The 26299-nt window shown below is 42.1% G+C and overlaps 1 protein-coding gene across 3 annotated transcripts in view; it reads right to left on the minus strand.

Moving 5' to 3' along the window:
* Positions 1-300: 300 nt before the first annotated feature.
* The window catches only part of LOC122327813 (spore wall protein 2-like), a 28100-nt gene continuing 2101 nt past the window's right edge, over positions 301-26299 (minus strand). The window contains exons 5-8 of one of the 3 annotated variants that reach the window (XM_043223432.1): positions 9207-9323; positions 3566-3640; positions 1308-3468; positions 301-644 (exon numbers count right to left, since the gene is read on the minus strand). In XM_043223432.1, the coding sequence (XP_043079367.1) occupies positions 397-644; positions 1308-3468; positions 3566-3640; positions 9207-9323 (2601 nt within the window). In that variant the 3' untranslated portion in view covers positions 301-396. Of the gene's footprint in view, positions 3469-3565; positions 3641-9206; positions 9324-26299 lie in introns of all 3 variants that reach the window. The other 2 variants (XM_043223430.1, XM_043223431.1) reach the window with 2 other exon arrangements.

A 26299-nucleotide genomic window follows, 5' to 3' on the forward strand; every position in this document is an offset into this window, starting at 1 on the left:
TGGAATCCGCCAGAATGTATGTATATAATCATCAATGAAGGCTGGATAGTGTACAATTATTATTTTATATTCCCATGTGCTACAGTTTGTATGTTGTGATATGATTTCTATGAATAACTTTATATTGAATCCCCCTTAAACTATAATCAGTTCTCTGAATGATCAGGCCAGTACTGCATCCATTGGACTACTTACACATGTGATTCAAATCGTGATCACACTGAAGATGTTGCCAAAGTGTTCCAGGAACATTTTTATGTCAGCTGTATTTATTCAACAATTATCACTCAATCACAAAGGTCAGTAAAGAATATTTATTGGACTGAACATTGTAAAGACACTTTCATACTTATGTTGTTCCATTTTAAATTGACTGCTCCTTCACAGATTTTAGTGCTAGTTAGGAGGAGGGGATACAAGGTATGGAGGTGCCTGGCAAAGACACGGTGGAAGAAAGGGACAGATTGGATGAATTGAGGTTGGCGTGTTTAAAAGGCCAAGGTATAGGAACTGTTTTTCAAAACTGGATCCTGGATCCTCTAAAAGGTTGTCTCCACTTTCCTGATGAACTCGTTGTTCTTGCTTTTTACCTTTGTCGTCATTGTCTTCATGTTCCCGACGACCTCCTTGTTCTTGCTTTTTGCCTTTGTCACCAATGTGTCGATCTTTTCCTTTGTCATCATCTCTTTCTTGTTCCCGATGACGTCCTTGTTCTTGCCTTTTGCCTTTGTCCTCATCATCTCTATGCTTGCCTTTATCATCATCTCCATATTCCCGACGACCTTGTTCTTGCTTTTTGCCTTTGTCGTCATCGTCTCCATGTTCCTGAAGACCTCCTTGTTCTCGACGACCTCCTATTTCCTGCTTTTTGCCTTTGTCATCATTGTCTCCATGTTTTCCTTTGTCATCATCCCTTTCTTGTTCTAGATTTTTGCCTTTGTTGTGATCATCTCCATGCTTGCCTTTGTCATCATCATCTCCATGTTCCCGATGACCTGGTTCTTGCGTTTTGCCTTTGTCACCAATGTGTCGATCTTTTCCTTTGTCATCATCTCTTTCTTGTTCCCGATGACGTCCTTGTTCTTGCCTTTTGCCTTTGGCGTCATCGTCTCCATGTTCCTGAAGACCTCCTTGTTCTCGACGACCTCCCATTTCTTGCATTTTGCCTTTGTCATCATTGTCTCCATGTTTTCCTTTGTCATCATCCCTTTCTTGTTCTAGATTTTTTCCTTTGTTGTGATCATCTCCATGCTTGCCTTTGTCATCATCATCTCCATGTTCCCGATGACCTGGTTCTTGCTTTTTGCCTTTGTCACCAATGTGTCGATCTTTTCCTTTGTCATCATCTCTTTCTTGTTCCCGATGACGTCCTTGTTCTTGCCTTTTGCCTTTGTCCTCATCATCTCTATGCTTGCCTTTATCATCATCTCCATATTCCTGACGACCTTGTTCTTGCTTTTTATCTTTGTCGTCATCGTCTCCATGTTCCTGAAGACCTCCTTGTTCTCGACGACCTCCTATTTCTTGCTTTTTGCCTTTGTCATCATTGTCTCCATGTTTTCCTTTGTCATCATCCCTTTCTTGTTCTAGATTTTTGCCTTTGTTGTGATCATCTCCATGCTTGCCTTTGTCATCATCGTCTCCATGTTCTCGATGACTTCCTTGTTCTTGCATTTTGCCTTTGTTGACATTGTCTCCTTTTTCCAGACGACCTACTTGATCAAGCTTTTTGCCGTTTTCTTCATTGTCTCGCTGTTTGCCTTTGCCATCATCCTTTCCAAGTTCTTTAGGACCTCCTTGATCAACCTTTGTGCCTTTTTCTTTATCGTCTCCCTGTTTGCCTTTGCCATCATCCTTTCCAAGTTCTTTTGGAGCTCCTTGATCAAGCTTTTTGCCTTTTTCTTCATCGTCTCCCTGTTTGCCTTTGCCATCATCTTTTCCAAGTTCTTTTGGAGCTCCTTGATCAAGCTTTTTGCCTTTTTCCTCATCGACTCCCTTTTTGCCTTTGCCATCATCCTTTCCAAGTTCTTTAGGACCTCCTTGGTCAAGCTTTTTGCCTTTTTCTTCATCGTCTGCCTGTTTGCCTTTGCCATCATCCTTTCCAAGTTCTTTAGTACCTCCTTGATCAACCTTTGTGCCTTTTTCTTTATCGTCTCCCTGTTTGCCTTTGCCATCATCCTTTCCAAGTTCTTTTGGAGCTCCTTGATCAAGCTTTTTGCCTTTTTCTTCATCGTCTCCATGTTTGCCTTTACCATCATCCTTTCCAAGTTCTTTTGGAGCTCCTTGATCAAGCTTTTTACCCTTTTCTTCATTGTCTCCCTGTTTGCCTTTGCCATCATCCTTTCCAAGTTCTTTTGGAGCTCCTTGATCAAGCTTTTTGCCTTTTTCTTCATCATCTTGCTGTTTGCCTTTGCCATCATCCTTTCCAAGTTCTTTAGGACCTCCTTCGTCAAGCTTTTTGCCTTTTTCTTCATCGTCTCCCTGTTTGCCTTTGCCATCATCTTTTCCAAGTTCTTTTGGAGCTCCTTGATCAAGCTTTTTGCCTTTTTCCTCATCGACTCCCTGTTTGCCTTTGCCATCATCCTTTCCAAGTTCTTTAGGACCTCCTTGATCAAGCTTTTTGCCTTTTTCTTCATCGTCTGCCTGTTTGCCTTTGCCATCATCCTTTCCAAGTTCTTTAGGACCTCCTTGATCAACCTTTGTGCCTTTTTCTTTATCGTCTCCCTGTTTGCCTTTGCCATCATCCTTTCCAAGTTCTTTAGGACCTCCTTCGTCAAGCTTTTTGCCTTTTTCTTCATTGGCTCCCTGTTTGCCTTTGCCATCATCCTTTCCAAGTTCTTTAGGAACTACTTGATCAAGCTTTTTGCCTTTGTTGCCATCTCCCTGCTTTCCTTTGTCATCATCATGATGATCTCCAAGTTCCTTAAGAACCCCTAGTTTATACCTTTTGTTGTCACCATCACTGTGTCTTTGTTCCATACGACGTCCATGTTCACGCTTTTTGCCCTCATCATCATTTTCTCCACTTTTCTGATGACCGCCTTGTTCATGCTTTTTGCCATCATTATCATCATCTCCATCATGTTTCCTATTACCACCTTGTTCACGTTTTTTGCCATGGTCACGATCGTCTCCATGTTCTGGACCACCTCCTTGTTCACGCTTTTTCTTCTCATCATCATCATCATCATCTTCATGTTTCTGATGACCTCTTTGTTCATGCTTTTTGCTTTGGTTGCCATTGTCTCCATGTTCCCGATGACCTCCCTGTTCACGCTTTTTGCCATCATCACTATTGGAAACATGGAGGCGATGACCTACATGTTCATGCTTTTTGCTGTTGTCATCATGGTCTGGGTGAGGTGAATCAATATACCCTGGATGATACTCTGGATAGAGGGCAGGTGGGAGTCCATGGAATTTACAGTCTCTTCTTGACTGAGCAGGGTGTTGTAATGGATTTAATGTCTGGAAACAATAAGAACAAAAGCATTCCATAGCTAGACTTCACAAAAAGAATGGGTCTTACAGGTCCAGTTTAAGAGTGTTTAATCAAGATGTGTACCTGATCTTCATAAATCTCACATTCCACTTCTGGCTCTTCATTTTCAGCCTTGGAGGACTTACAGAAGCCATATCGCTAGAGAAATTGAAAGATGTTTTACAAACTACAGAATTTGGAAGAAAAAATCTGCAGGATTAATAATGTTTCCTAATGTTAAGGCAAGACACTACAGCTAAAAATTATAAAAAATATATATATATTACCACACTTTCCCCGGATGATCATTCAGAATAGTCAAAGAAAATTTGTTTTAATTACCAACTGAAATAGAAAATATGATCATATTACTGGTTTGTTCCTCATCAGTTATAAAATATTATTACTTACCTATAAGGCCCTTAACTGTTTAGCTCTTGCACACCTAACTAGTCTTCTACTGCACTACAATCCAAACCAGTTCCTAAGGTCACAAAACTTTAGAATTTTGGTAGTACCTAATATAATAATAAAGTAATAATAATAAAATCCACTAAAGGACATAGAGCGTTTTTACATTTTGCCCCCTTAATAATGATAATGTTCGGGGTTCAGACACACTCTATTTAAATCTAGATTAAAGACACTTCTCTATAGCCAAGCCTTCGCATAATGCATCTTATAATATGTGTACTGCAGTTATATCTGGTAAAATTATTCTTAAAGGAAAAGTTAAACCAAAAATTATGGCATATTTTATTCACCTCCAAGACATCCTAGGCAAACATAACTTTCTTCTTTCAGAAGAACACAGTCGGAGTTTAAAAAAAAATTGTCCTGGCTTTTCTACCCTTGGTAGTACTGGTGAAAAGTGGCCATTATTTTGAAGCTAAAAAATCATATATATCTGCCGATTGTAACAAAAATATTTGTAGTTTTAAAATGTAGTAATCTAGAACACTGTCTAACACTTGATGGCTGCTCTATTAATTCTTCTTCATTACCATGTTTCTAGCATCTGCAAAACTATGCTCTCAACGTCAAATGCAGAAATGTTAATTCATGTGTTTATGACCTTGAGGTTAGATTTTTATAATGCATTATTGGGTGGTTGTTCTGCACCACTGATAAACAAACTTCAGCTGGTCCAAATCACAGCAGCTAGACACCTTAATAGAACTAGGAAGTACAACAATATTAGCCTGGTTTTTTCAACACTGCATTGGCTTCCCATCAAACATTGGATAGATTTAATTACTTATTAAGCCTTGAATGAATTAGCACCTCAATACTTGAGCTAGCTCTTATCACATTATAGTCCTGGACGTCCACTGCGTTCTCAAAACTCTGGTCGTCAAAACTCTGGTCTGCGGGCAGCAGATCCTTTTCCTATCTAGCACCCAAACTTTTCGCACTGTTTGGGAAGCAGACACACTCTGCCAGTTCAAATCTAGATTAAAGACGCATCTTTTTAACCTAGTCGACACATAACATACTAATACGCTTTTATTATTTAAATCCATTGCAGGATTGCTAGGCTGCATTAATTAGAACGGAACCAGGAACACTTCCCATAACAAGTAATGTTCTCTTTACATCATAAAAAAATGGCATCTACTCTAATATTACTCTTGTTTCTTTCTTATTCTGTTTGTCCGTTTGTATCCAGATTAGATGGTGGATCAGCACCTAGAGATTATGTTCATCAGAGATCAGAACACCTAGATGAGCCCCGTGGACAGATCACCGGAGCCAGATGCACACACACACACACACACACACACACACACACAAAAAGTCCTTTGCACAATCTGACATAGCTGCGTTTTAAAACTGAACTGGATGTTAAATGCTGGGCATCCGGTCAGAGGAGAACTGGCCCCAACTGAGCCTGGTTTCTTTCAAGGTTTTTTTTCTCCATTCCACTTAATTTCTTAATTATCGTTGCTTGAATTTCTCTGTATTTAATATCAAATTGTTTAATTCTCATCATTATACACTCCTATCATTGTATTCTCCCATTTTGTACTGTTCCTTGCTTTGATACAATATGTGTTGTTAAAAGCGCTATATAAATAAAAGTGATTGAAGTGAATTATTTTAACGGTCATCTCATTACATTTTGTTTTGTTTACATTCCGGTAAGTTGATTTTCTATATTTTATCTTATTTTAACTCTGTATTTGTAACAAACTCTAACCTACCTCTTTTAAAAGGGTAGCATATATTTGGATCTTATTGTTTTAAGAAACTAGAGGATACTAGAGGATGGTTTAGATGGATGGTTTCAATCTAAAAGGTTCTAAAAATAGCCGGATGATTTTTAGTTTAAAGGTTGAACATATGGTATTATTATTATTATTATTATTATTATTATTGTCATAAAACCATAAATTACCCCTATAAATCACTTTTTGACACTCACCATATTATATTTACTACTTTATATATAGATGAGTTCACTGACTTGACTTTCAATCTAATATTTTGAAATAGCTTATGCAATTTACATATGAGCTAAATTATTTTATTTAATCTTTTTTTGTATTTTTTTTTTTATCCTGTATGTATCCTGAAAGGATGAAAAACATACATACTATGAGAGAGACATACTACTGAGAGAGAGAGACTATGAGCATTAATGAGTAATTCTTTTGCATTTCACAAAGAACAGAATAAAAAACTACAAGTTATAAAACTATATTACAAAATGAAATATACAATTTTTAAACAAATTATAATGATCAAAATGATATAATGATGAAAAAAATTAAAAATAAAATAGTCCTCTAAACATTTAGTAATGCTACAAATGTTAGAACCAAGTTGCACGTAAACAAGAGGCTCTAGCACAGTCAAGGATATTGTCCTTATCACAGCAGAAAAAAAAATCTGTAATTTTTGGTCACAAACAAAGGAGTAAGACATCATTTCAAGCTGCTTATTAATGCTTAATACTACATAAGAATCCACACTACTACCTCAAAAGTGGACAAACTCCAAATATTTTAGACCCTGTTCACAGGTGTATTTAGCATTATCCACTATAATGCAACTTCATATCATGTTGGCATGGTGTAAACGTTATGGGAACACCTTCAGTGTGTCAGCATACTGTAAAAGGCCTATGTAAGAAATAATCAGCTTCTCAGAAGCTTCTTTGTCGGTGTATGTGTGTGAACTCAATCTCTGGTTAGTGGGTAACTGAAAAGATGTACATCACCCTGGGAAATGAAATCATTCACCCTAGGTGAGTGTTTCCCAACCACGTTACTGAAGACCCCCCAACACTGCACATTTAGCCTCTCTCCTTTGTCTGTCAAAACCATTTTAGGTCTTTCAGTCTCTAATAATAACCTGATGATCTGATTTAGGTATGTTAGATTAAGGAGACATGGAAAGAATGCAGTGCTGGAGGGCCACCAGGAATGTGGTTGGGAACCACTGCCCTAGGCTACCTTTGAAATATTCAGATATGAACTGTGTGAGCGCAGGGAAGATCCCCCAAGTTGAAGAGTCACTTGTGAGCTATTCAAGTTCATACCTTGTCACATTAGGCCCATTAGGCCCCGTAAACCATTGATTTTCAATCCTGTTCATCAGAAACCATTGCACTGCACATTTTGCTTAATGAGCTGATGATCGCAACCAGGGAGACAAAATATACAGACCTGTGGATCCCCAGGAATAACATTGAAAAAACACTGCTGTAAATCCTCTGACCGAGTACCAAGCCATAGTTTTTGGTGGGAGGGTCTGAAGGTATAGGGCTTTTCACACTTGTAAACCCTGGATTATCCTAAACCCTGGATAAACTGAATCCTGATTTATCTATAATCATGTTTCATACTGCTCATACTAAACCTGGGGTTAAATGTTAATGCTGGGTATTCATTAATATACGTTTCACATGTTTAACGTTCTTATTTGCATATTCACGGTTGCACTGTTACTGATTGGATGAACAGTAAACTAATTATTTACATGGCTTTTATGTGTATTGCTGGTTATTTAAAAAAAATATGTTGCTGCATAAGCCTTTAAGTAATTCAAGATGGAGGAACAGCTAATCATAAATGTGCAGAATAAGACCTTTTTTAATAAATTTAGTGGCATGGCTACTGCAAGCGATTAGTGCTAAAAATACATTTATCATTTGCATTTATCCTTAATACACTAGCACTAGATACAGCATGCTTTGGGTGCACAAAGTTTTTCACACATGTTTTGATGTGATATGACATGCACAAAAAAAACCAAGAAAACTAGAAAGAAAACAGAGCAAAGTATGTAAATATTCCTTTGAATTGAAGGAATCAAATTGAAATCATTCTGATACTATCTATTAAGCTAATCTGACTTATTCAACTGTTGATCATTCGCTTTTAATCTAAAACACTGCTTTAGTGCGTAAAGCATTCATTAGCCAGTCAGTTTATCAGTGGTTTCCGATCAGAAAATTTGAAGAGGCTCAAACTGAATCAAACTGATCAAAGTGCTCTAGTAATTGCTAATTCTATTGAACGGAACATGAAAATAGAGACACCATAGTCTAGTGTTTACCAGGAGCCAGAGCGTCTTGGCAAATTTAAAAGTGCTATCTAATGTTAAACAGAGTCAGTAAGATTGTTATTCCTGGCAACTCTAACGGTGTTTGACTCCGCCAGTCGGAGATCACTAAAAAAACATTCAAGTGGTGTGTGAACTCGCAAGTACCATGTCAGACACTGTAACATGCTCTTGTCCCCTCCCTGCTTACCAGGGTGATGAGATATACAGCAGATTACTATGTCTCAGTGGCTGGATAAGTGGTGCCCTGAGAATAACATAGGTTTCATAGACAATATACAGTGAAAATTATTTGGGTCATATATAAGGTGTAGTTTGGAATCTGTGATTACTAAGTGCAGGATTCACAATGGTGCGGTGACTGACAGCTACACATTCACCTCAGAAAATTAGATTTATCTGCAGTACAACAACGCATAGTATATAATTCTGCAAGCAACAGCAATACCAGGTTTTTAAACCTAGATGGCTGATGATACTCAGCTCTATATTTCAGCGCAGCCTGGTGATACACACCAAATTGAGAATCTAACAGAATGCATAGTCGATATAAAAAGCTGGATGAGCTAATAATTGGACCTAAAAACCCACATATAATACTCTAGAACACAGCCTATAGGCTGCTCTGTTAATTCTTCATCACTGGCTGCTGTACTCTATTGACTTTTCAACTTTACATGTTACATGTATACTCTGGGAGATATTATCAGGAGTCCATGGCGATTCTGAAAAAAAGAGGCTGAGACTATTAGCATCATCCTTGCTTATCCAAATATGCATAACACTGGTTAAACTGAAGGTGTTCTCATAGTATCAGCTTCCTGGCATAGCATCTCATCCTTTCTTAAGGAGGTAGATTAAATGCATAACCATAAGGCAATTTATGGTTTACTAACTAAAAAAATAAAAAAACTTATTGAGAAAAACATCTTTAAAGATATGTATTGGTGAAATTTACAAACACAGGTAAAATAATATCACAACAAAAATGCATATTTTAGAAATTTTCTTTCTACCAATCTTACATTTGACCAGTGCCTAAAATAAAAAAAAAAGCAAAATTTGACAGTTTTATATGCTGATTCAGAGAATTTCTTTTCCTCCGTACTGACTTGCCTTAATCATTTTAATAAAAGCAATAAACTTGTGCACTTACAGCCTGATCCCCACATAAAGCCTTGCATGGTTGTTGTTTCTTGGATGTCACATTTTTTGGACACACTGTCTCCATAATGACAAACTCAGCAAAGATGCAATAACCTGAAAGCATATGCTAGAGAAAAAAAAAATGTTAACATACAAACCACTTGCAAGCAAAAAACACAATTACTTTATCAAAAAAGTTGTCTGTTTATGTCACAATAATGTATGATACAAAATCATTGCTGTGTGAGGCAACAAAGAAGAAACATTCAGTGCTCATAAAATGCTCATCTTAGAAAGTGTTTCATTTGGGTCCAACACTACACCCCTTGTGGCTAAGTGGTAAATCACTTGATCACCACACCAGACACCTGAGTTCAAGTCTGGATTGTGACAATTATATAGTTTTATATAGAGTATGTTGTTCATCTCTGTATCTTTGTCATCTCATATAATCACATGTATTTACCATCCTTAATTGTTCTTCAACAGAAACCACATTTTGTGCATATCCACACCAATCAATAAACTTTGAGATTGAACATGTTCACTCTGGAATAGCTGCAGTTCTTTCTGATCTAAGAATTAGGCCAGCTGAGTTTCAACCAATAGAACTGCACACAGAATATCTCACAAATTGGTCATTTGAGCTGGATTACGAGACATCACCTATGCTATGGCTACATCCAGAGATTACTACGAGGGAAAACAAGTACCAGATCCTGGTCCAAGTAGTATCTGGCGGCTACCCACCTACTTGGAGGATTATGTGCTTGATTTTCCACCTTTGAGGCATGGTCAACCTTAACCAGCAGATGGCACTCAAGGAATACCTCAACTAAGCCAGGACCTTAATAAGGGCTATTTAACTCCTGCTCCTAGGGACAGAGACTTTGAAAGTGAAAAGCTGAAACACAGGAAGGCATGGTAGAGAAATCTAAGCAGTGAGATGAGAGCGCTTTAAATCAGTGCTAGACAAGCATCCCATACATCTAGATCTCCTGTTTATGGACACTATCAAAGCCTTCCCCATGTTGAACTCAGTAACACTGGATTAGGACCCTCATCGGCTGTAGCAGCGTCTCTACAATATGAGGAAACACTCTTTCATGAGCCTCCTATGCGGCAACGGCCACAATTAAGCATACAGCCATCTAATATAACTTGTGTAGCTTCTTTGCCACAACATCAAACACTGTTTTCAGAAATCCGACAGTCGGACACCAGTACGAGTGCAGACACCTTATCAGTCAGCTGTTGCTGCACACTCTGTTCCAGCCTCATTGTCACCACAGTACCTGCAGACAATGACAGTTCCAGTTCAGCTTGTGCAAATGCAACCAACAATGCATTGTTACTGCCTTAATCAACCACTATCTCCTCCTTGGCCTGGACTACAGTCTCAGCATTATTATCCTGCAAACACTGTGACACCTGGACTGATGGAGATGGCTATTGCTTCCCTCAAATGACATACCCAAACCAAAGCTAGCAGTGTTCTCCTTAGGAAAGGAGAGTGACTTCTTGATGCTCAAGAAAGGGCTAGATAGCATCCTTGGTCCACACAGACATCTAACAGAGGACTATAAATATCAAGTGCTTTTGGATCACTTACATCTGCCTGCTGCTTATCAGGTAGGTATGTTAATAGCCCATATGCTTACACCAGTGCCATGCAGGCTCTTGAACAGAGATACGGTCAACCGAGACAGTTAATTCAGAGCGAGCTGAGAGCTATCCTTAATGCACCAGCTATTCCGCCAGGCGATGCACAGGAATTAGAGGACTTTGCAGCAGCTGTTAATGTCATGACTTCAGTCTGATCAGTTTGTTTTTGTTTTTGTCTGCCATGTGCTCGTGTTTCCCCGCCTCATTGTCATCTGATTAATCACTTTAGCTGCCTTCTCACCTGTGGCTCATTAGCTCCTTAACTGCTCCCCTACTTAAGCTCCCTTTGTTTGCAGTCTTGTGTCTGACCGTTGTGGTGTGAGGATGCTGCAAGCGTATCCAGTCCAGTCCAGTCCTGTCCAGTCCAGTCCAGTCCTGTCCAGTCCTGTCCAGTCCTGTCCAGTCCTGTCCAGTCCTGTCCTGTCCTGTCAAGTCTGTGTAGGCTCCAAGTTTAGCTGGTATTTTTAGTTTTTTTTCTTTGCTCACTCTGCCTTTTTGTTTTCTCCAGACCTCCGATCCCCTGTGCCGGGCCTGGTTCCTCCAGTGCTGTGTTTGGCAGTTCGTCCTCACCTGATCCTTTGGATCTTACGCTGGAATCGAGCAGCAGGACTATGTAGAGACTCATTATCAAGTTTCCCGTTTACTCATGCTCCCTGCCTAGTGGAGTGACTGGAGGCCATTTTGATTTTCCTTCTGATGTCAAGTTTTCTGTTCCTCTGCCCCAGTCAAGTTTGTGTTCAAAGACTACAAATAAATTAAGTTGAACCTGCAATTGAATCCGTGTTCGTTCCTGACAGAACGGTCAGACCAAAGATGGATTCAGCAGGAGAAGACCAAGTCAGGACTGCTGTGACTCAAATAACGGTTACCTCAAGAGATGTTGACCTTCTCACAACCCAAGTTGCTGAGCTCAGTGCAAGGGTGCAAGGGCAACTCCAGCAAGAGGCCCAGGCCACCCGCTCTGCTGCCTCCCAGGCATACTTTTCACCTCAGGCCGGTCCAGAACCCCATGCCAATAGTCCTCCTCCCTATGACGGGGATCCTAGTTCGTGCCGGGCCTTCCTGTCCCAGTGTTCCCTGGTCTTTGCACTCCAGCCCCGCCGTTATGCCACAGAGGAGTCTCAGGTGGCATTCATGATCACCCTCCTTAAGGGGAGGGCTCGTGACTGGGCAACTGCCGTGTGGGATGCTCGTGCCCCTTTCTGTGCCACTTTTGAGGGATTCCGAGCCGAAATGATTAAGCTGTTTGATCTATCTGCGCAGGGTGAGGAGGCAGCCTCCCAGCTGGTGCGGTTGAGGCAGGATGGTGGTTCGGTCACAGACTACTTTATCCGATCTAGAACACTGGCAGCCACCTGTGAGTTAATAAGTTGTAATAACCTGTAAGTTAATACACTGGTGGGAATGCTGAACACAATGGAAGGGCCCTCGAAATTTGAACTGCAGTGTGGTTCCCACGTTGACACTTTACTGACCATACTGCCTGTCAGTTACAGAGACTCCTTCATAGAATACTGCCTCAACCAGCATATCATTGTGAGTGGCAGTTTCCAAACTTACACATTGCCAGAGTTCGTTGAGTGGCTGGAAAGGAAGTCTCAGGCTATTCAGATACCTCAACGGGTAACAGGGCCAGTTTATACAGAACCCTTTTGGGGAGAACAAATCCTTTCCTCACTATAAAGCCAAGTCAGCTACAATTCCCACAGGCAGTGAACAACCTCAAGCCATCAGTTTGTCCCCAACTCGCCTCTCTGCAGACTCTAGAATGGTAGCTGCAGTTTAAAAGCAGGATCGCTTTAAGCCTGTCACATCTCTGGACTTTTGTTATTGTTTTTGTCTCGAGCCACGTGTTGTCTGTGCCCTGCCTTCCCTTGATGTGTAATTGTGTAATTGTCTCCAGCTGCGTCTTGTCAATTTAGTTAATTTCCCTGTGTTTTTAAGCCCTGTGTTTTCGTGTGCACCTTGTCGGATTATCAAAGTTACAATGTTAGCAATGTTACTCTGTTTTGTTCCCGAGCTCCTCTACGTGTGATTTTTGGTTTGTCCTGCCTTTTGTATATTTATTTTGCCTTTTTGCAAGTTAAAGAATTAAATCTGTTTAAGTTTTTTGTATCTCGAGTCCCGAGTCCTGAGTCCTTTCCGAGAAATCACGGAAAACGTGACAGGATAATCCGAGCATAAAAGTAAAGCGGCGTTTTTTCCCCTTTTTGTTTTTGGGTTTGTTTTTCATGGATTCCCCCTACAACGACCCAAATTTCCTTATCCTCCTGCTGGAGCAGGAGGATCGCTCTCTCGAGGGCTATACTAAGGACTTCCTCGCCCTCGCGAACTACTCGCGCTTCCCGGACGGCTTTTTGTGCTCTATTCACTTCCGAGGACTGAACACCACCACACGAGCAAAGCTGTCCGGAACGGCCCTCGAGAGAGCGTCGCCGCGTACATCGAGTGGGTGCTAGTGTCCTGCGACTCGTCAATGACTGTTGCGCTGGAGGACAACGACACCAGCCCCACTCCAGATCCAGAACCCAGCCCATCATCTCCCCGCGTCGCGGAGTCCAGGCCTGTGCTTACGGAGGGCGCAGTCGCCGAGTCTAGGACGACCACGGAACCATCGCTGAGGAGAGCGACAGAGCCGTGGAGCGCCACCGGACCCGAGCCGACTGCGACAGACCAGGTGCGTGAGCAGGCTACAGAGCTTGCCGCGGTGGAGACAGCCGACAGCGAAAGCGCGGAATGGAGCTCCACCCACTGCACATCGGCTGAGGATGAGCTGATCATCCACCTGGGGCTGCTGGATCTAAAAGAGGAACTGGATGATGTGGACTTTGATTTGGACTGGGCACCTCCCCTGTATCCTGAGTTCCTGTTCCCGCCCAGCCGTCCCGTTAGCCCGCTGGTCCCGCCCAGCCGTCCCGTTACCCTAGAGACTGTTCCCTGTGCGCTCTCCCGAGTTCCAGTGCCCGCGCCCCGAGCGCTCTCCCGAGTTCCAGTGCCCGCGCCCCGTGCGCTCTCCCGAGTTCCAGTGCCCGCGCCCCGTGCGCTCTCCCGAGTTCCAGTGCCCGCGCCCCGTGTGTTCCCTCCAGTGCCCGCGCCCCGTGCGTTCCTCCAGTGCCCGCGCCCGCGCTCCCTCCAGTGCCCGCGCCCGTCGCGCTCCTCCAGTGCCCGCGCCCCGCGGCGCTCCCTCCAGTGCCCGCGCCCGCGGCGCTCCTCCAGTGCCCGCGCCCGTGCGCTCCTCGAGTTCCAGTGCCTGTGCCACGAGCGCTCCCCGAGTTCCAGTGCCTGCGCCACGAGCGCTCTCCGAGTTCCAGTGCCCGCGCCCGAGCGCTCCCAGTTTTCCCACCTCCCACCCTAGTCACACCATGACGATGGATCCCAGCAGCCCCTGCGCTCATCCTCAGCTCACCATCATGAGCTCGCCACGGGTCTGCCGGTCCCCATCGCCGTCGAGGGTGGACGATCCCTTGCCTCACCGTCCCGCCTCCGAGTCCCGGACTCCTCCTCGGCTCGTGACCCGTCGGCTCCCCTGGGCTTCTAGCTCCCTCCTCTCCACCGTGGTCCGTCAGTCCACAAGCTCCACCAGGCTCCATCGTCCTCCGGCTCCGCCTTGGTCTGTCGTCGACCATCCGTCGCCTCGGGATTCCTCTCCTCCGGCTTCGCCTCGTCCCTCCATCCCACCGGCTCTGTCAGGCTCCTCCTTCCCTCCGGCTCCACCTCAGTCCTCAGTCGCTCTGGCTCCGCAGCGTCCTTCCTGTCCCCGCCTCGTGTCGTCGCCGGCCGGGCGGCGTCGCCTAGGACCTCCAGCGCCTCGACGTCACCTTGGCTCTTCGGCTCTCCGCTTCGGCCTCAGTCTCCTGCACCACCGGCTCCGCCGTCGGTCGGACCCATGGAGTCGATGGCCGCTCCTCCTCCATGGCTCCTCCCTCCGTCGGGCGCCACCATGGACCATCATGGCTGGGCTCTGGATCCTCCTGCTCCGGACTCCTCCTGTGTCCTCCCTGGCTCCTCCCTCCTTCTGTGCCCCCCTTGACTCCTGTCTGCTTGCCCCCTCCTGGGGGCCGTCCTCCACCGGAACCTCCTCCCAAGATCCAGTATCCCCAGTTCCGAGTTGTTTTTGTTAGATGTTACTTTAGGTGCGAGGACGCACCTTCCGGGAGGGGGGCATTCTGTCACATCTCTGGACTTTTGTTATTGTTTTTGTCTCGAGCCACGTGTTGTCTGTGCCCTGCCTTCCCTTGATGTGTAATTGTGTAATTGTCTCCAGCTGCGTCTTGTCAATTTAGTTAATTTCCCTGTGTTTTTAAGCCCTGTGTTTTCGTGTGCACCTTGTCGGATTATCAAAGTTACAATGTTAGCAATGTTACTCTGTTTTGTTCCCGAGCTCCTCTACGTGTGATTTTTGGTTTGTCCTGCCTTTTGTATATTTATTTTGCCTTTTTGCAAGTTAAAGAATTAAATCTGTTTAAGTTTTTTGTATCTCGAGTCCCGAGTCCTGAGTCCTTTCCGAGAAATCACGGAAAACGTGACAAAGCCTTTCTGTCCCTACTGCAACAACCATGAACATTATCTCAATGCATGTGCAGCCTTTGGCAAGTTGAACCACACTCAAAGAGGAAGCTGAATAAAAGAACACAGTAAATGCTGGGATCTACTTGGATCAAGCCAGTCACTCAGACAGAGTCATGCTGAAAGTAATCCCAGTGAGACTTCGCAGCGGCAATAGGTTCCTGGACACTCATGCAGTACTGGATGACGGGTTTGAAAAAACAATCATTACCTGCAGCAGTTAAACATTTGCATTTGGAAGGACCTGAGGAAGTTTTGGCTCTTCTAATGCGAGATTACGTGTGGCACCCAAGAAGCAATTCTCCGTGCCACATCTTGAACTCTGTGCAGCATTGTCTAGAGCACAGCTTGCCAAAACACTGAACTCTGAACTTACTCTTACATCAAACAGACATTCATGTGGTCAGACTCAACAACCATGTTGCATTGGATAAAGTCTGAGTCATGCAACTATAAAGTGTTCGTAGGCACACAAATTGCAGAGATTCAAGATCTCATTGGAACTATATGGATTCAGACAACAACCCTGCTGCCAATATAACCTGGGGTAAGACACTCATAGATCTGTCCCACACCTGCAGATGGAACCAAGGTCCAGAATTTTTGCAGACTCAGAAGAATTCCGCAAATCCCCATTTTGTGGTAATGTCTCAGTCAGTCACTCCTTTTCACCTAATGTAGATGACTGTAAATCATAATGACCACATATCAGTCTCAGTAAGGGGCAGCAGCACCCCCTATGTCTGCCACAGACCGCATAGAGACTGAAATGGCTGTACTTAAACGTGCACAGGCTGAAAGTTTTCCTGATGAAGTGCATGCCCTTAAAGCCAACAAACCTACATCCAAACAGTATATTAAGGCCTCTTTGCCCTGATCCTGATCTGGGCCCGATCAGAGTTGTTGGTAGATTACGCAAAGCTGAAACACTACCACAGGATACAAATTGTTAATCCAAGATTTTGATAACCGCCTTATGCATGCAGGTCCTGAAAGAATCTTTGCTGAGATAAGAAAAACCTATTGGGTCCTCAGAGGCCGCTAGATGGTCAAAAAACTCCAGAGACAATGTGCTGAATGTAGAAAGTGGTGTGACCTGTTGTACCTAAAATGGTGGACATGCCTGCTTCTCGTCTGAAGATTAATCAACCTCCATTCTGGTCAACAGGGATGGACTGTTTTGGTCCTTACACAATCAAAATTGGCAGACGGCAAGAAAAGAGATGGGGCATAATATTTAAATGTCTTACTACAAGGTGCGTACATCTCAACTTTTTATGCAGCATAGATACAGATTCCTTTTTATTAGCCCTCAGATGCTTCATAGCAAAGAGAGGGAAGCCTTTGTGGAAATGGAACCATCCCTCCAAGAACAACTGGCCAACCAAAAAATTTCTTTAATTTTCAACCCACCTCACGCACCTCATTTTGGAGGAGTATGGAAAAGGGAAATTAAATCCATCAAAACTTCCCTCCAAGTTGTTCTGAAAGATCATATAGTCTGAGAGGAAGTCCTTAGCACAGTGTTAATCGAGGTGGAGGGTATATTGAATTCGAAGCCTCTGGGGTATGTATCATCGGATATAGCAGATCCGGACCATATTACCTCCAAATTTGCTGCTTATGGAGCGGTGGGATGCTTCCCTACCACAGGCAGTGTATGAACCCAGCAATCTGCTTGAACAGCGTCGCTATACACTTGACACAGCCACGTGATTGCTGATCACTTCTGAACCCAGTTGCTCAGTAATTACTTACCCAGTCTTCAGCTTCAACAAAAGTGGCAGAGTGACAAAGTGACTGTGGTTTTATATAATCATCATTTGACCTGAATCATTGAGCTGATTCAGAGATTAATCTCTTAGTTATGTTTATGTTCATGTTAGCAGCTCTGTATACAGTAGATGATAGAGTTTTCAGTATTATCTAATTTTTTTTAATAATTGTTAAAAGTATAGAGAGATGGTCTTCTTTTAGGCTCACACAGACATCAAGAGGCAGTGTATGAATCTCAACAACAGTGACAAACAGCATAACCAGATCAACTCTGAATATCACAAGCTACTAAAGAATTCACTTAAAAAAGCAAAAATAAAACACAAGAATAAATAGAATTGTTGGATGCGGAGAGCTGAAGAGCCAGGGTGACACCGAGGCGCTGGAGGACCTAGGCAACGCCGCAGGCTTCGGCGACCAATGCAAAGACGGGGACGAGAAGGACGCGGCAGACCCCGAGCAACAAAGGACTGAGGTGGAGCCAGAGGGATGGAGGAGCCTGACAGAGCCGGAGGGATGGAGGGACGAGGCAAAGCCGGAGGAGACGAATCCTGAGGTGATGGATGGTCGACAACAGACCAAGGCAGAGCCGGAGAGACGATGGAGCCTTGCGGAGCTGGTGGACTGATGGACCACGGTGGAGAGGAGGGAGCTAGGAGCCAAGGGGGAGCCGACGGGTCTACAGGCCAAGGTTGGAGTCCAGGACTCGGAGGCCAGACGATGAGGCAAGGGATCCTCCACCCACGACGGCGATGGAGACCGGCAGACCCGTGGCCAGCACCAGATGGTGAGCTGAAGATGAGTGTAGGGGCTGCTGGGAACCATCGACGGCGAATGGTAATGGTGGGAGGGTGGGAAAACTTGACACGTAGACACTGGAGGCGCCGCTGGCGGCACGGGCACTGGAGGGAGTGCTCGTGGCACGGGCACTGGAGGGAGCGTTTGTGGCACGGGCACTGGAGGGAGCGTTTGTGGCACAGGCACTGGAGGGACCGCTCGAGGTGCAGGCACTGGAGGGAGAACTTGAGGTGCAGGCACTGGAGGGAGTGCTCAAGGCGCGGGCACTGGAGGGAGCTCTTAGGGAAGAGTCTCTAGGGGGCGGGATTGGGAGTGGGGCTGGTGTCGTTGTCCTTGAGTGTCGTAATACTCTCACAATGGTCTCCTTTTAAAGTTTTAGATTTTGGAATTGGATTTCGTAGCTCGGAATTTAAAATGCATGTACTTAAAGGCACATTAAATGGCTTATGAATCAACTCTTGACTAATTTAGTTATGATCACATATTATATTTTAGAAATTTAATGTATAAAATATAATAAAATATAATTTTACTTTATCTCTTGAGATCTCTTCTAACCTGCGCCCTGGGTTTCAGTCTGTTAAAGTCAGAAAAAAAGCAGTGAACAGTGGAGAGCTCTGTCATTGTACAAAGTGAAGTTGTAATTCTATTTGAAAGCAAGCCTTTTTTCATGTTTAATGCTCTAAAGCTGTTTGCTTCCAGGCAATCTATTATACAAAATGCATTTTAAATAAACATGATTAAGTGCTACATTGCCAAGATGGTGCAAACACATGTTTTCATTCTGTGTCACTTTGGCTACTGAGAAGAAAACATACAGCACATGTTCTGCTAAACCTGTGGTTCTTAAATCCAGTGGTACACAGATTAAAAGTCTAAATTTTGACTAATATCCCAGAGATTTCATCTCTTCAGCTTCATCTTTGCTTTAGTAGTCTTCAGCTCCACCCTAGTGGTCCTCTGCTCTTCTGCTCCACAGTGGTGCTCTTCATAAAATGGCTGCTAGTCCAGAAATGGTTCTCTGAATGACTGCACTCCAACTTAGTTGATATGCTAGAATATTGTGTAGGAAACCAGTAGCACTAAACAATTTTAGTTTTTACAAAAGATGAAACTTAACCGGTTAAGTTGTATAAACATACAATCTTTAATAGACTATTCAAGTTTACATTTGTAGTCTTTACCGAAATTCATTAGTTCATGTTGATGTTATTATCAGTGTTTGGTATGAGTACAGCTTCTGACTACTTTTGAGTACTTTGCTGATGACTTATAAAGGGTTAAAGACTTAAAGTTAATGAGATAATTAAGTGGCTAATTAAATGATTGCGTATTAGGGATGAACACCTGCTGTTATTGAGAATTACAGAGGATCAGATGCTGATGTTTTATTGGTTAAAATAATGTCACCATCATGGAGATCAGTTATTGGTTTAGTTGGGCTGTTGACCCTTTTACCATTTCAAAATAATATGGTATCAATTACAATGTTTTTTTTACAGCAAACTTTTAAGCAGCAGATTCTGCCTTCTGTTTATAGCTCATGATGAAAGACAGCTGTTACTGAACCACAAAAAAAGTACTAAAATGCCACCATAGTGCTTCAACATAAAAAAGGAGAGGAGGGGTGGGGGGGGGCATTAAAGAGCTGAATTGGCTGCAGTACATAATAGGAGTTTCTACAATGGTGTTACCCAGAATTGCAGCATGAAGCATTTTGTTGATTGTCACCATTGTAGAGTTTCATATGCTGCTTCTTGATGTCTATGTGTGTCTTAATAATACTGGAGTTTAAATATTTCTATGCATTACATAGATTTAACATTCACATTCACTTTAACCTTTTAAACTGCTGGGCATCTAAAACTTAAGCATACATACACAAAATACATTACTTTGATAGTACAGCTAATGTTGACGGCACATGTAATGTTACAGGGAGAGATCGGACACAATAAGTTTACAGTTCATCACTTATTCACAATCATCATTTAATTAGACACTTAATTATCTCATTAACGTTAAGCCTCTAACCCTTTATAAGTCATTAGTAAAGTACTCTAAAATCAGAAGAAATGTAAACCTGCTCCCTACCACATGTAAAGTGTGTAAAACATTGTTATATTTTTGGAAAACACTCATCACACTTTTACTCTCTTCACTGTAAGGAGTGATTTTTTTTTTCTTAAACCATAAACCACCCCCTGCCCTTCCTGCCGCCCCTCGTTCTGCCCAAAAGAGTAAGAATAAGGCATTATAAACCATGTGTCTTGTGAACCTTTTGTTTCTTGCTTTCATGTGCAGACCCATTTGAAAGATCTCAGTATGATTGGTAAATTGGTCTCAATTTCACAGAAATCACTTGTATTATAGATTAAAAACTTAGAACGTAGAATTGTGTTCTGTTGAGAAGGGGGTATGTCCTTCTTTAGGGTCTCTAAAAATGTTCCTACAACGTAGGACCCTGAAGCACGGGAACCTAAACACCAAAAGGTCTTTTTGTGGTTTTACAACTGATCTTAAGATCTCTTTGTCTGTTCTGAGTATATAAAGTGACAACACATGACAGTGCGATTCTGTAGCCAGATTAAGCCAGGGTTCAATGAAATGGCTGCCTAAATTCCTAAGCGACACTTCGTCCGTAAAAAAAAAAGTAAAACAATGATGAGTTTTATAGAGTATTTAAAATATCTAAATTCTTCCACCAGTGGTAATTATGAATGTTACCTACAATTAACAATAACTCGAAATTGGAGTCAGATTAAGTATCAGAGTAGCACTAACAACATTATTACTTTTGTTAATGTGTGTGCAAACTGTGTGTGTGTCTGAGGTAGAGAGAGTGAGAGAGAGATTTTGAGAGCGTTTGTGACAAAAACATAGAAATGTTGTTTTTATCATTTTTATCTGTGTTTATTGTTTTGGCCAGTGTCGTTATGAGTTTGGGTTATTTTGCTGTTGAACGACCTTTGAAATAATAGAAAAAAATTGACAAAGTCATATGGTCATGTAATGTGGTAGGTGAAGAGCTGGCTGGAACTAAATTCTCTGTGCATTTTCCTGAAAATAATTGCACACCTTAAAACAGTGGTTCCCAAACTCGCTCCTGGAGGACCCCCAATTTCTCCTATATCTGACAAAACCATGTCAGGTCTTGTAGTCTTTACTAATGGCCTGAATCAGGTGTGTTTGACTAAGGAGACATGGAAAACATGCAGTGTTGGGGGGCCTCCAGGAACATGGTTGGGAACCACTGCCTTAGAACGTTCATCGGCCAAAACGATTCAAGCATTCAGCTGCCCCATAATTTTTGCGTACATTTTATACATATACAGTACTGTGCAAAAGTTTTAGGCAGATGTGAAAAAATGCTGTAAACAAAGAATGCTTTCAGAAATATAAATATGATTGTATATTTGTCATTTACAAAATGCAAAGTGAACAAAAGAAAAATATAAATCAAATCAATATTTGGTGTTACTACCTTTTGCCTGCATCAATTCTTATAGGTACACTTGTACAAAGTCAGGGAATTTTTAGGATTATAGTCAGGTGTATCAATCAATTTTACCAAATAGGTGCTAATGATCATCAATGTCACATGTAGGTTAAAACCTAGTCAGGAACTGAAACAGGAACAGCTATGCAGGAGGCAGGAGGAGTGAGGAACAGCCAAACTCTGCTACCAAGGTGAGGTTTTGAAAGACAGTTTTTATGTCATGGCAAGATTGAGCACAGCAACAAGACACAAGGTAGTTATACTGCATCAACAAGGTCTCTCCCAGACAAAGATTTCAAAGCAGACTGGAGGTTCAAGATGTACTAGTCAAGCTCTTTTGAAGAAGCACATACACATGGGCAACGTTGAGGATCGTACAAGCAGTGGTTGGCTGATAAACACATTAAGTTTATTACCCTGTGAAATCAGAAGATGTCCAGCAGTGCCATCAGCTCAGAACTAGCAGAAACCAGTGGGAGCCAGGTACACCCATCTACTGCCTGGAGAAGTCTGGCAAGAAGTGCTCTTCATGGAAGAGTTGCAGCCAAAAAGCCATATCTCCAACATGGGAAGAGTGTCAAGCAACTAAATTATGCACAAAAACATAGGAACTGGGGTGCAGAAAAATGGAAGTAGGTGCTCTGGACTGATAAGTCAAAATTTTAAATATTTGGCTGTAGCAGAAGCAGTATGTTAGTCGAAGGGCTGTAGAGCATTACGATAATGAGTGTCTGCAGGCAGCAGTGAAGCATGGTGGAGTTTCTTTAAACATTTGGGGCTGCCTTTTTGCAAATGGAGTTGTAGATTTGGTCAGGATTATTGGTGTTCATTGAGTGTGTCTGGGATTACATGAAGAGACAGAAGGATGTGAGAAAGCTTACATCCACTTTCAAAACTGTGTCCAAGTGTCCCTAGAAGAATTGCTGCTATTATCTGGACTCTTGCAATAATCTGGGATATTGTAAGTACACATGTAGGAGAACCTGGCTTTGTGTGGCACAGTGATCTGGTGACCAACGTTCGTTTTTATACTCTGGAATATCTATTGAAATTCAGATATTCATTCAAAGGACCTCCAAAACTTCTCTTCAGCCCTCCGGGGATAATCTACCCTAGACAGAGCACTAAGAAGAGAAAGAAAAGAGGTCAAGAGATGGGATTCGGAACAGGATTAAACAGCAGGGAAGTTGTTTAGCACTCCCAACAGTAACTCTTTCGAATTTGTGCTCACTTCAGAATAAAATGCACAAACTTGCTGCACTTATAAAGTATGACAGGGATTTCAGCAGGACCTGTTTTACCAAGTCGTGGCTGAATAAGGATGTTAACAATGTCAGCTTGGAGGGATGTTCTCTAGTTCATTTGGACCGGGACGCAACACAGACTGCAAAGAAAATCGGTGGTGGACTGTGTGTGTTCATAGGCTCCAGCTGGGCAACAAATATCACAGTAAGTGATACCAAATGCACTGTCCATTATGAATGATTAACAGTTTCATTTAGACTGTATTATTTGCCCCATGAATTTGGCCAGATAACAGTGATTCTGGTATATGTGCTGGGCCCAGATTTTAAACTTGCTGCTGAGAATATAGCTGTTAAATATAACAAGGCACTGCGTCACTCTGCGGACGATCCCGTTTTTCTTTTGGGAGATTTTAATAGATGTGATGTCTTTGCAATCTTGCCAAATCTGGAACAAAATGTTACATGCCTGACAAGATTGAATTGACCTATAGATTTATGTTATGAAAATGTGACCCAATGATTATTCAGGAGGATAGAGTGATCTCCAAAGGGTCAATCCTCATAAAGTTCCTGGACCAGATGGGCTCAAAAAGAGGGTATTAAGGGATTGTGCATTTCAACTTGGACCAATCATTACAAAAATGTTCCAGCTGTTTTTGAACTCTAACTTTTTCCCTTGGGCTTGGAAGACAGCAACTATTATACCTGTACCTAAAATCCCTCATGCCAAAATAAATGATTTAGACCCATTGCTCTCACACCCGTCCTTAGCAAATGCAAATGCATGATGAATTGATTTGCCAGGTAGCAGTATCACTGGATCCCATGCGATTTGCTTCGGAACAACAGAGGGGTGGAGGACGCCACACTCACTCTCTTGAATAGTCATCTAGATAAACCCAACACTTATGTCTTTAACACAGTTTAGCCACACCTCCTCCTGGAGCGCCTTTGTGACCTGAAAGTCAGTGGTGGCCTTGTTCTCCTCAGAGAATTTTTAAGAGACAGGGACTAGCGAGTTTGTGTTAAGAACTGCCTTTCTGACCGTCTTGTCTTGAACACAGGCATCCCCCCAAGGATGTGACACAGTGTAACAGCAGTGACCTCTGCCTAATTAAGTATGCTGATGACATGGCTTTGGTTGCCTGTCTTCAGGAATAAAACAGCTCTTCCTACCTGCAGTACATTAATATCCTGGCTTCATTGATAGCAGCTTCCTGGATCTCAATGTCACTAAAACTAAGGAGATTGTGATTTTGATTGGCTGGAAAGTAGCAAAAGAGGTGACAGTAAAGACTCTGTGTCCATCTTCAATCCAATCAGCATGAAGGGTCAGGAAGTGGAGCAGGTCACCTAATTTAAATGTCTTGATACAATAATAAACAACCGGGGAGCAAGAAGACACAAGAGACCAAGAGATTTCCTTACTCCAAAGTTTATTCCAGAATACAATGATTTATATAGGCGTTTTCAGAGGGGAGTTTTACCACTCTAGCCAATGAAACAAAAGATGACATGTTGTTTCCATGCCAAAAGACATGTACTTATATAAGATAAAGGAAATTATGAACATATAAGGAATACTTTAGGACACAGAAAAACACTTCTTCTTGTCAAGTATCAAAAGTGTAGAGCAAACTCCTTCACCCCACGACGAGTAGCGCACATGCCAATGACCGACTGAACCCTTCTAAAATGTTAGCAAAATGGATAGATCATAAATACTACAGAACACTAGGGGGAAATAAAAAGAAAATCATGTCAAGGAGGAGGGAAAATGATCAGACAGAAAGAGTCAACGGGGAGAGAGTGTGTTCAAATCTAACAATCAATATCAAGATTCTACTCATCCCCTCCACTTTGCTTTTCAGTTGCTACTATTAGGCCAGAGACTTGCAGTTCCATTAGCAAGGAAGGATGGTTACAAGCGGTCACTCATTCCAACAGCCCTGACTATCCTTAACAAAGAACAGTTTTTTATTTTAATTTAATTCATTCTATTATGTAATTAGTTTCATACAGGCATTTTATGTACTCTTATTCATGTTCGCTTTTCAAATTGGACTTATATGTAAGATAAGATGTAAGATGTAAGATATAAGATTTATATGTATTTATTGTATATAGTGTTGTGGTTGTGTGTTTATTTTATTTTATTACATTTTTTATTGCTTATGTCGCTGTCAAAGACTAATTTACATTTTATGTGAATTTAATGGACATTAAATAAGTCTAAGTCTGTTTCGAAGGCAAAGGGTGGTCACACCTAATATTGATTTGATTTAGATTTCTCTTTTGTTAATTCACTGCATTTTGTTCATATATATATGTACAGTGGAGAACAACTGGGAAAACCACACATATCCCAACTAGGAATACTAGCTGAACAATTGGAATGAATTGTATATTTGTGCCACAGTCATTAGGTGTTGCATAATCCATAATACAGTGCTATTAAATAGATATGAGATGAAATAGGAAACAATTAAATAACATTATTGGTGTATAATATCAAAAGCTGTGAATCCTGCACAGTGACAACTGACCTTGAGGTCAACTCTATAGAATATCCAAGGCAAGTTCTACATTCGGCAGACTGCAGACCACTGTGTGGTACCCTTGACCTTTGTTACAAAGCTCAAAGTCTACCAGGCAGTAGTGCTTGCCACCCTGATACATGGCAGTGAGACATGGAGTGTGTACAGGCATGCTAGGCAACTGAACAACTTTCACATGGCTTGCCTTAGCAGACTTCTGAGGATCCTGTGACAGGACAAGGTGCCAGACACAGAAATCTTTTCCTGTCAGTTCACGCACTGCTGATGAAAGCCCAGAGATGCTGGGCTGGCCATGTTGCAAGGATGCCAGACCACCGCATTTCCAAACAGCTCTTTTATGGTGAGCTGTCTCAAGGAAAGTGAAAGACATGCTGAAAACTTCTCTTAAATCCATGGATATCCACATCAGCACCTGGAAAATCATGGCACAAGGCTGTTCAACATGATGCAAGCTAATCCACTAAGAATGCCAGACATCTAAATCCAGAAAGACAACCTTAGCAAAAGAGAAGTAAGCACTTCAAAAAGCCAGAACTGCAATGCTGCAACAGTGGTGCGCACGCATGTCTGCTCCATATGAGCAGAGCATTTCGTGCTCACAGCGGCTCACAGCGGACAAACCATGAACAGCTCACAACCTGCTAGATGTCAAAGTCCTCTTCAAAAACGATGGACAAATATCATTAATTGGAATTGTGTAGATATGCCACAAATCATCCATATGCAGTGCTAGCAAATACATATGAGAGATGGTTAAATAACAACATTGCTGTATAATAACATTTTGTACTACTTGAGTGAGTATGTTCATGGCACTAAAGCCATATGTATAGTATATATTGAAGGATCTGAGGATCCTGAAGCCCTTGCATCAAGGGAGCATTTGTGTTGAGTTTTACTTTCTTTTATATTCATTTATTTATTAATTTATTCTTTGTTCATTTATTTGACTTTAATTTATTATTTATTTATTTGTTATTCTATTAAATCATAA

The sequence above is a fragment of the Puntigrus tetrazona genome, chromosome 22 (assembly GCF_018831695.1).
Source record: "Puntigrus tetrazona isolate hp1 chromosome 22, ASM1883169v1, whole genome shotgun sequence".
Classification (NCBI taxonomy): domain Eukaryota; kingdom Metazoa; phylum Chordata; class Actinopteri; order Cypriniformes; family Cyprinidae; genus Puntigrus; species Puntigrus tetrazona.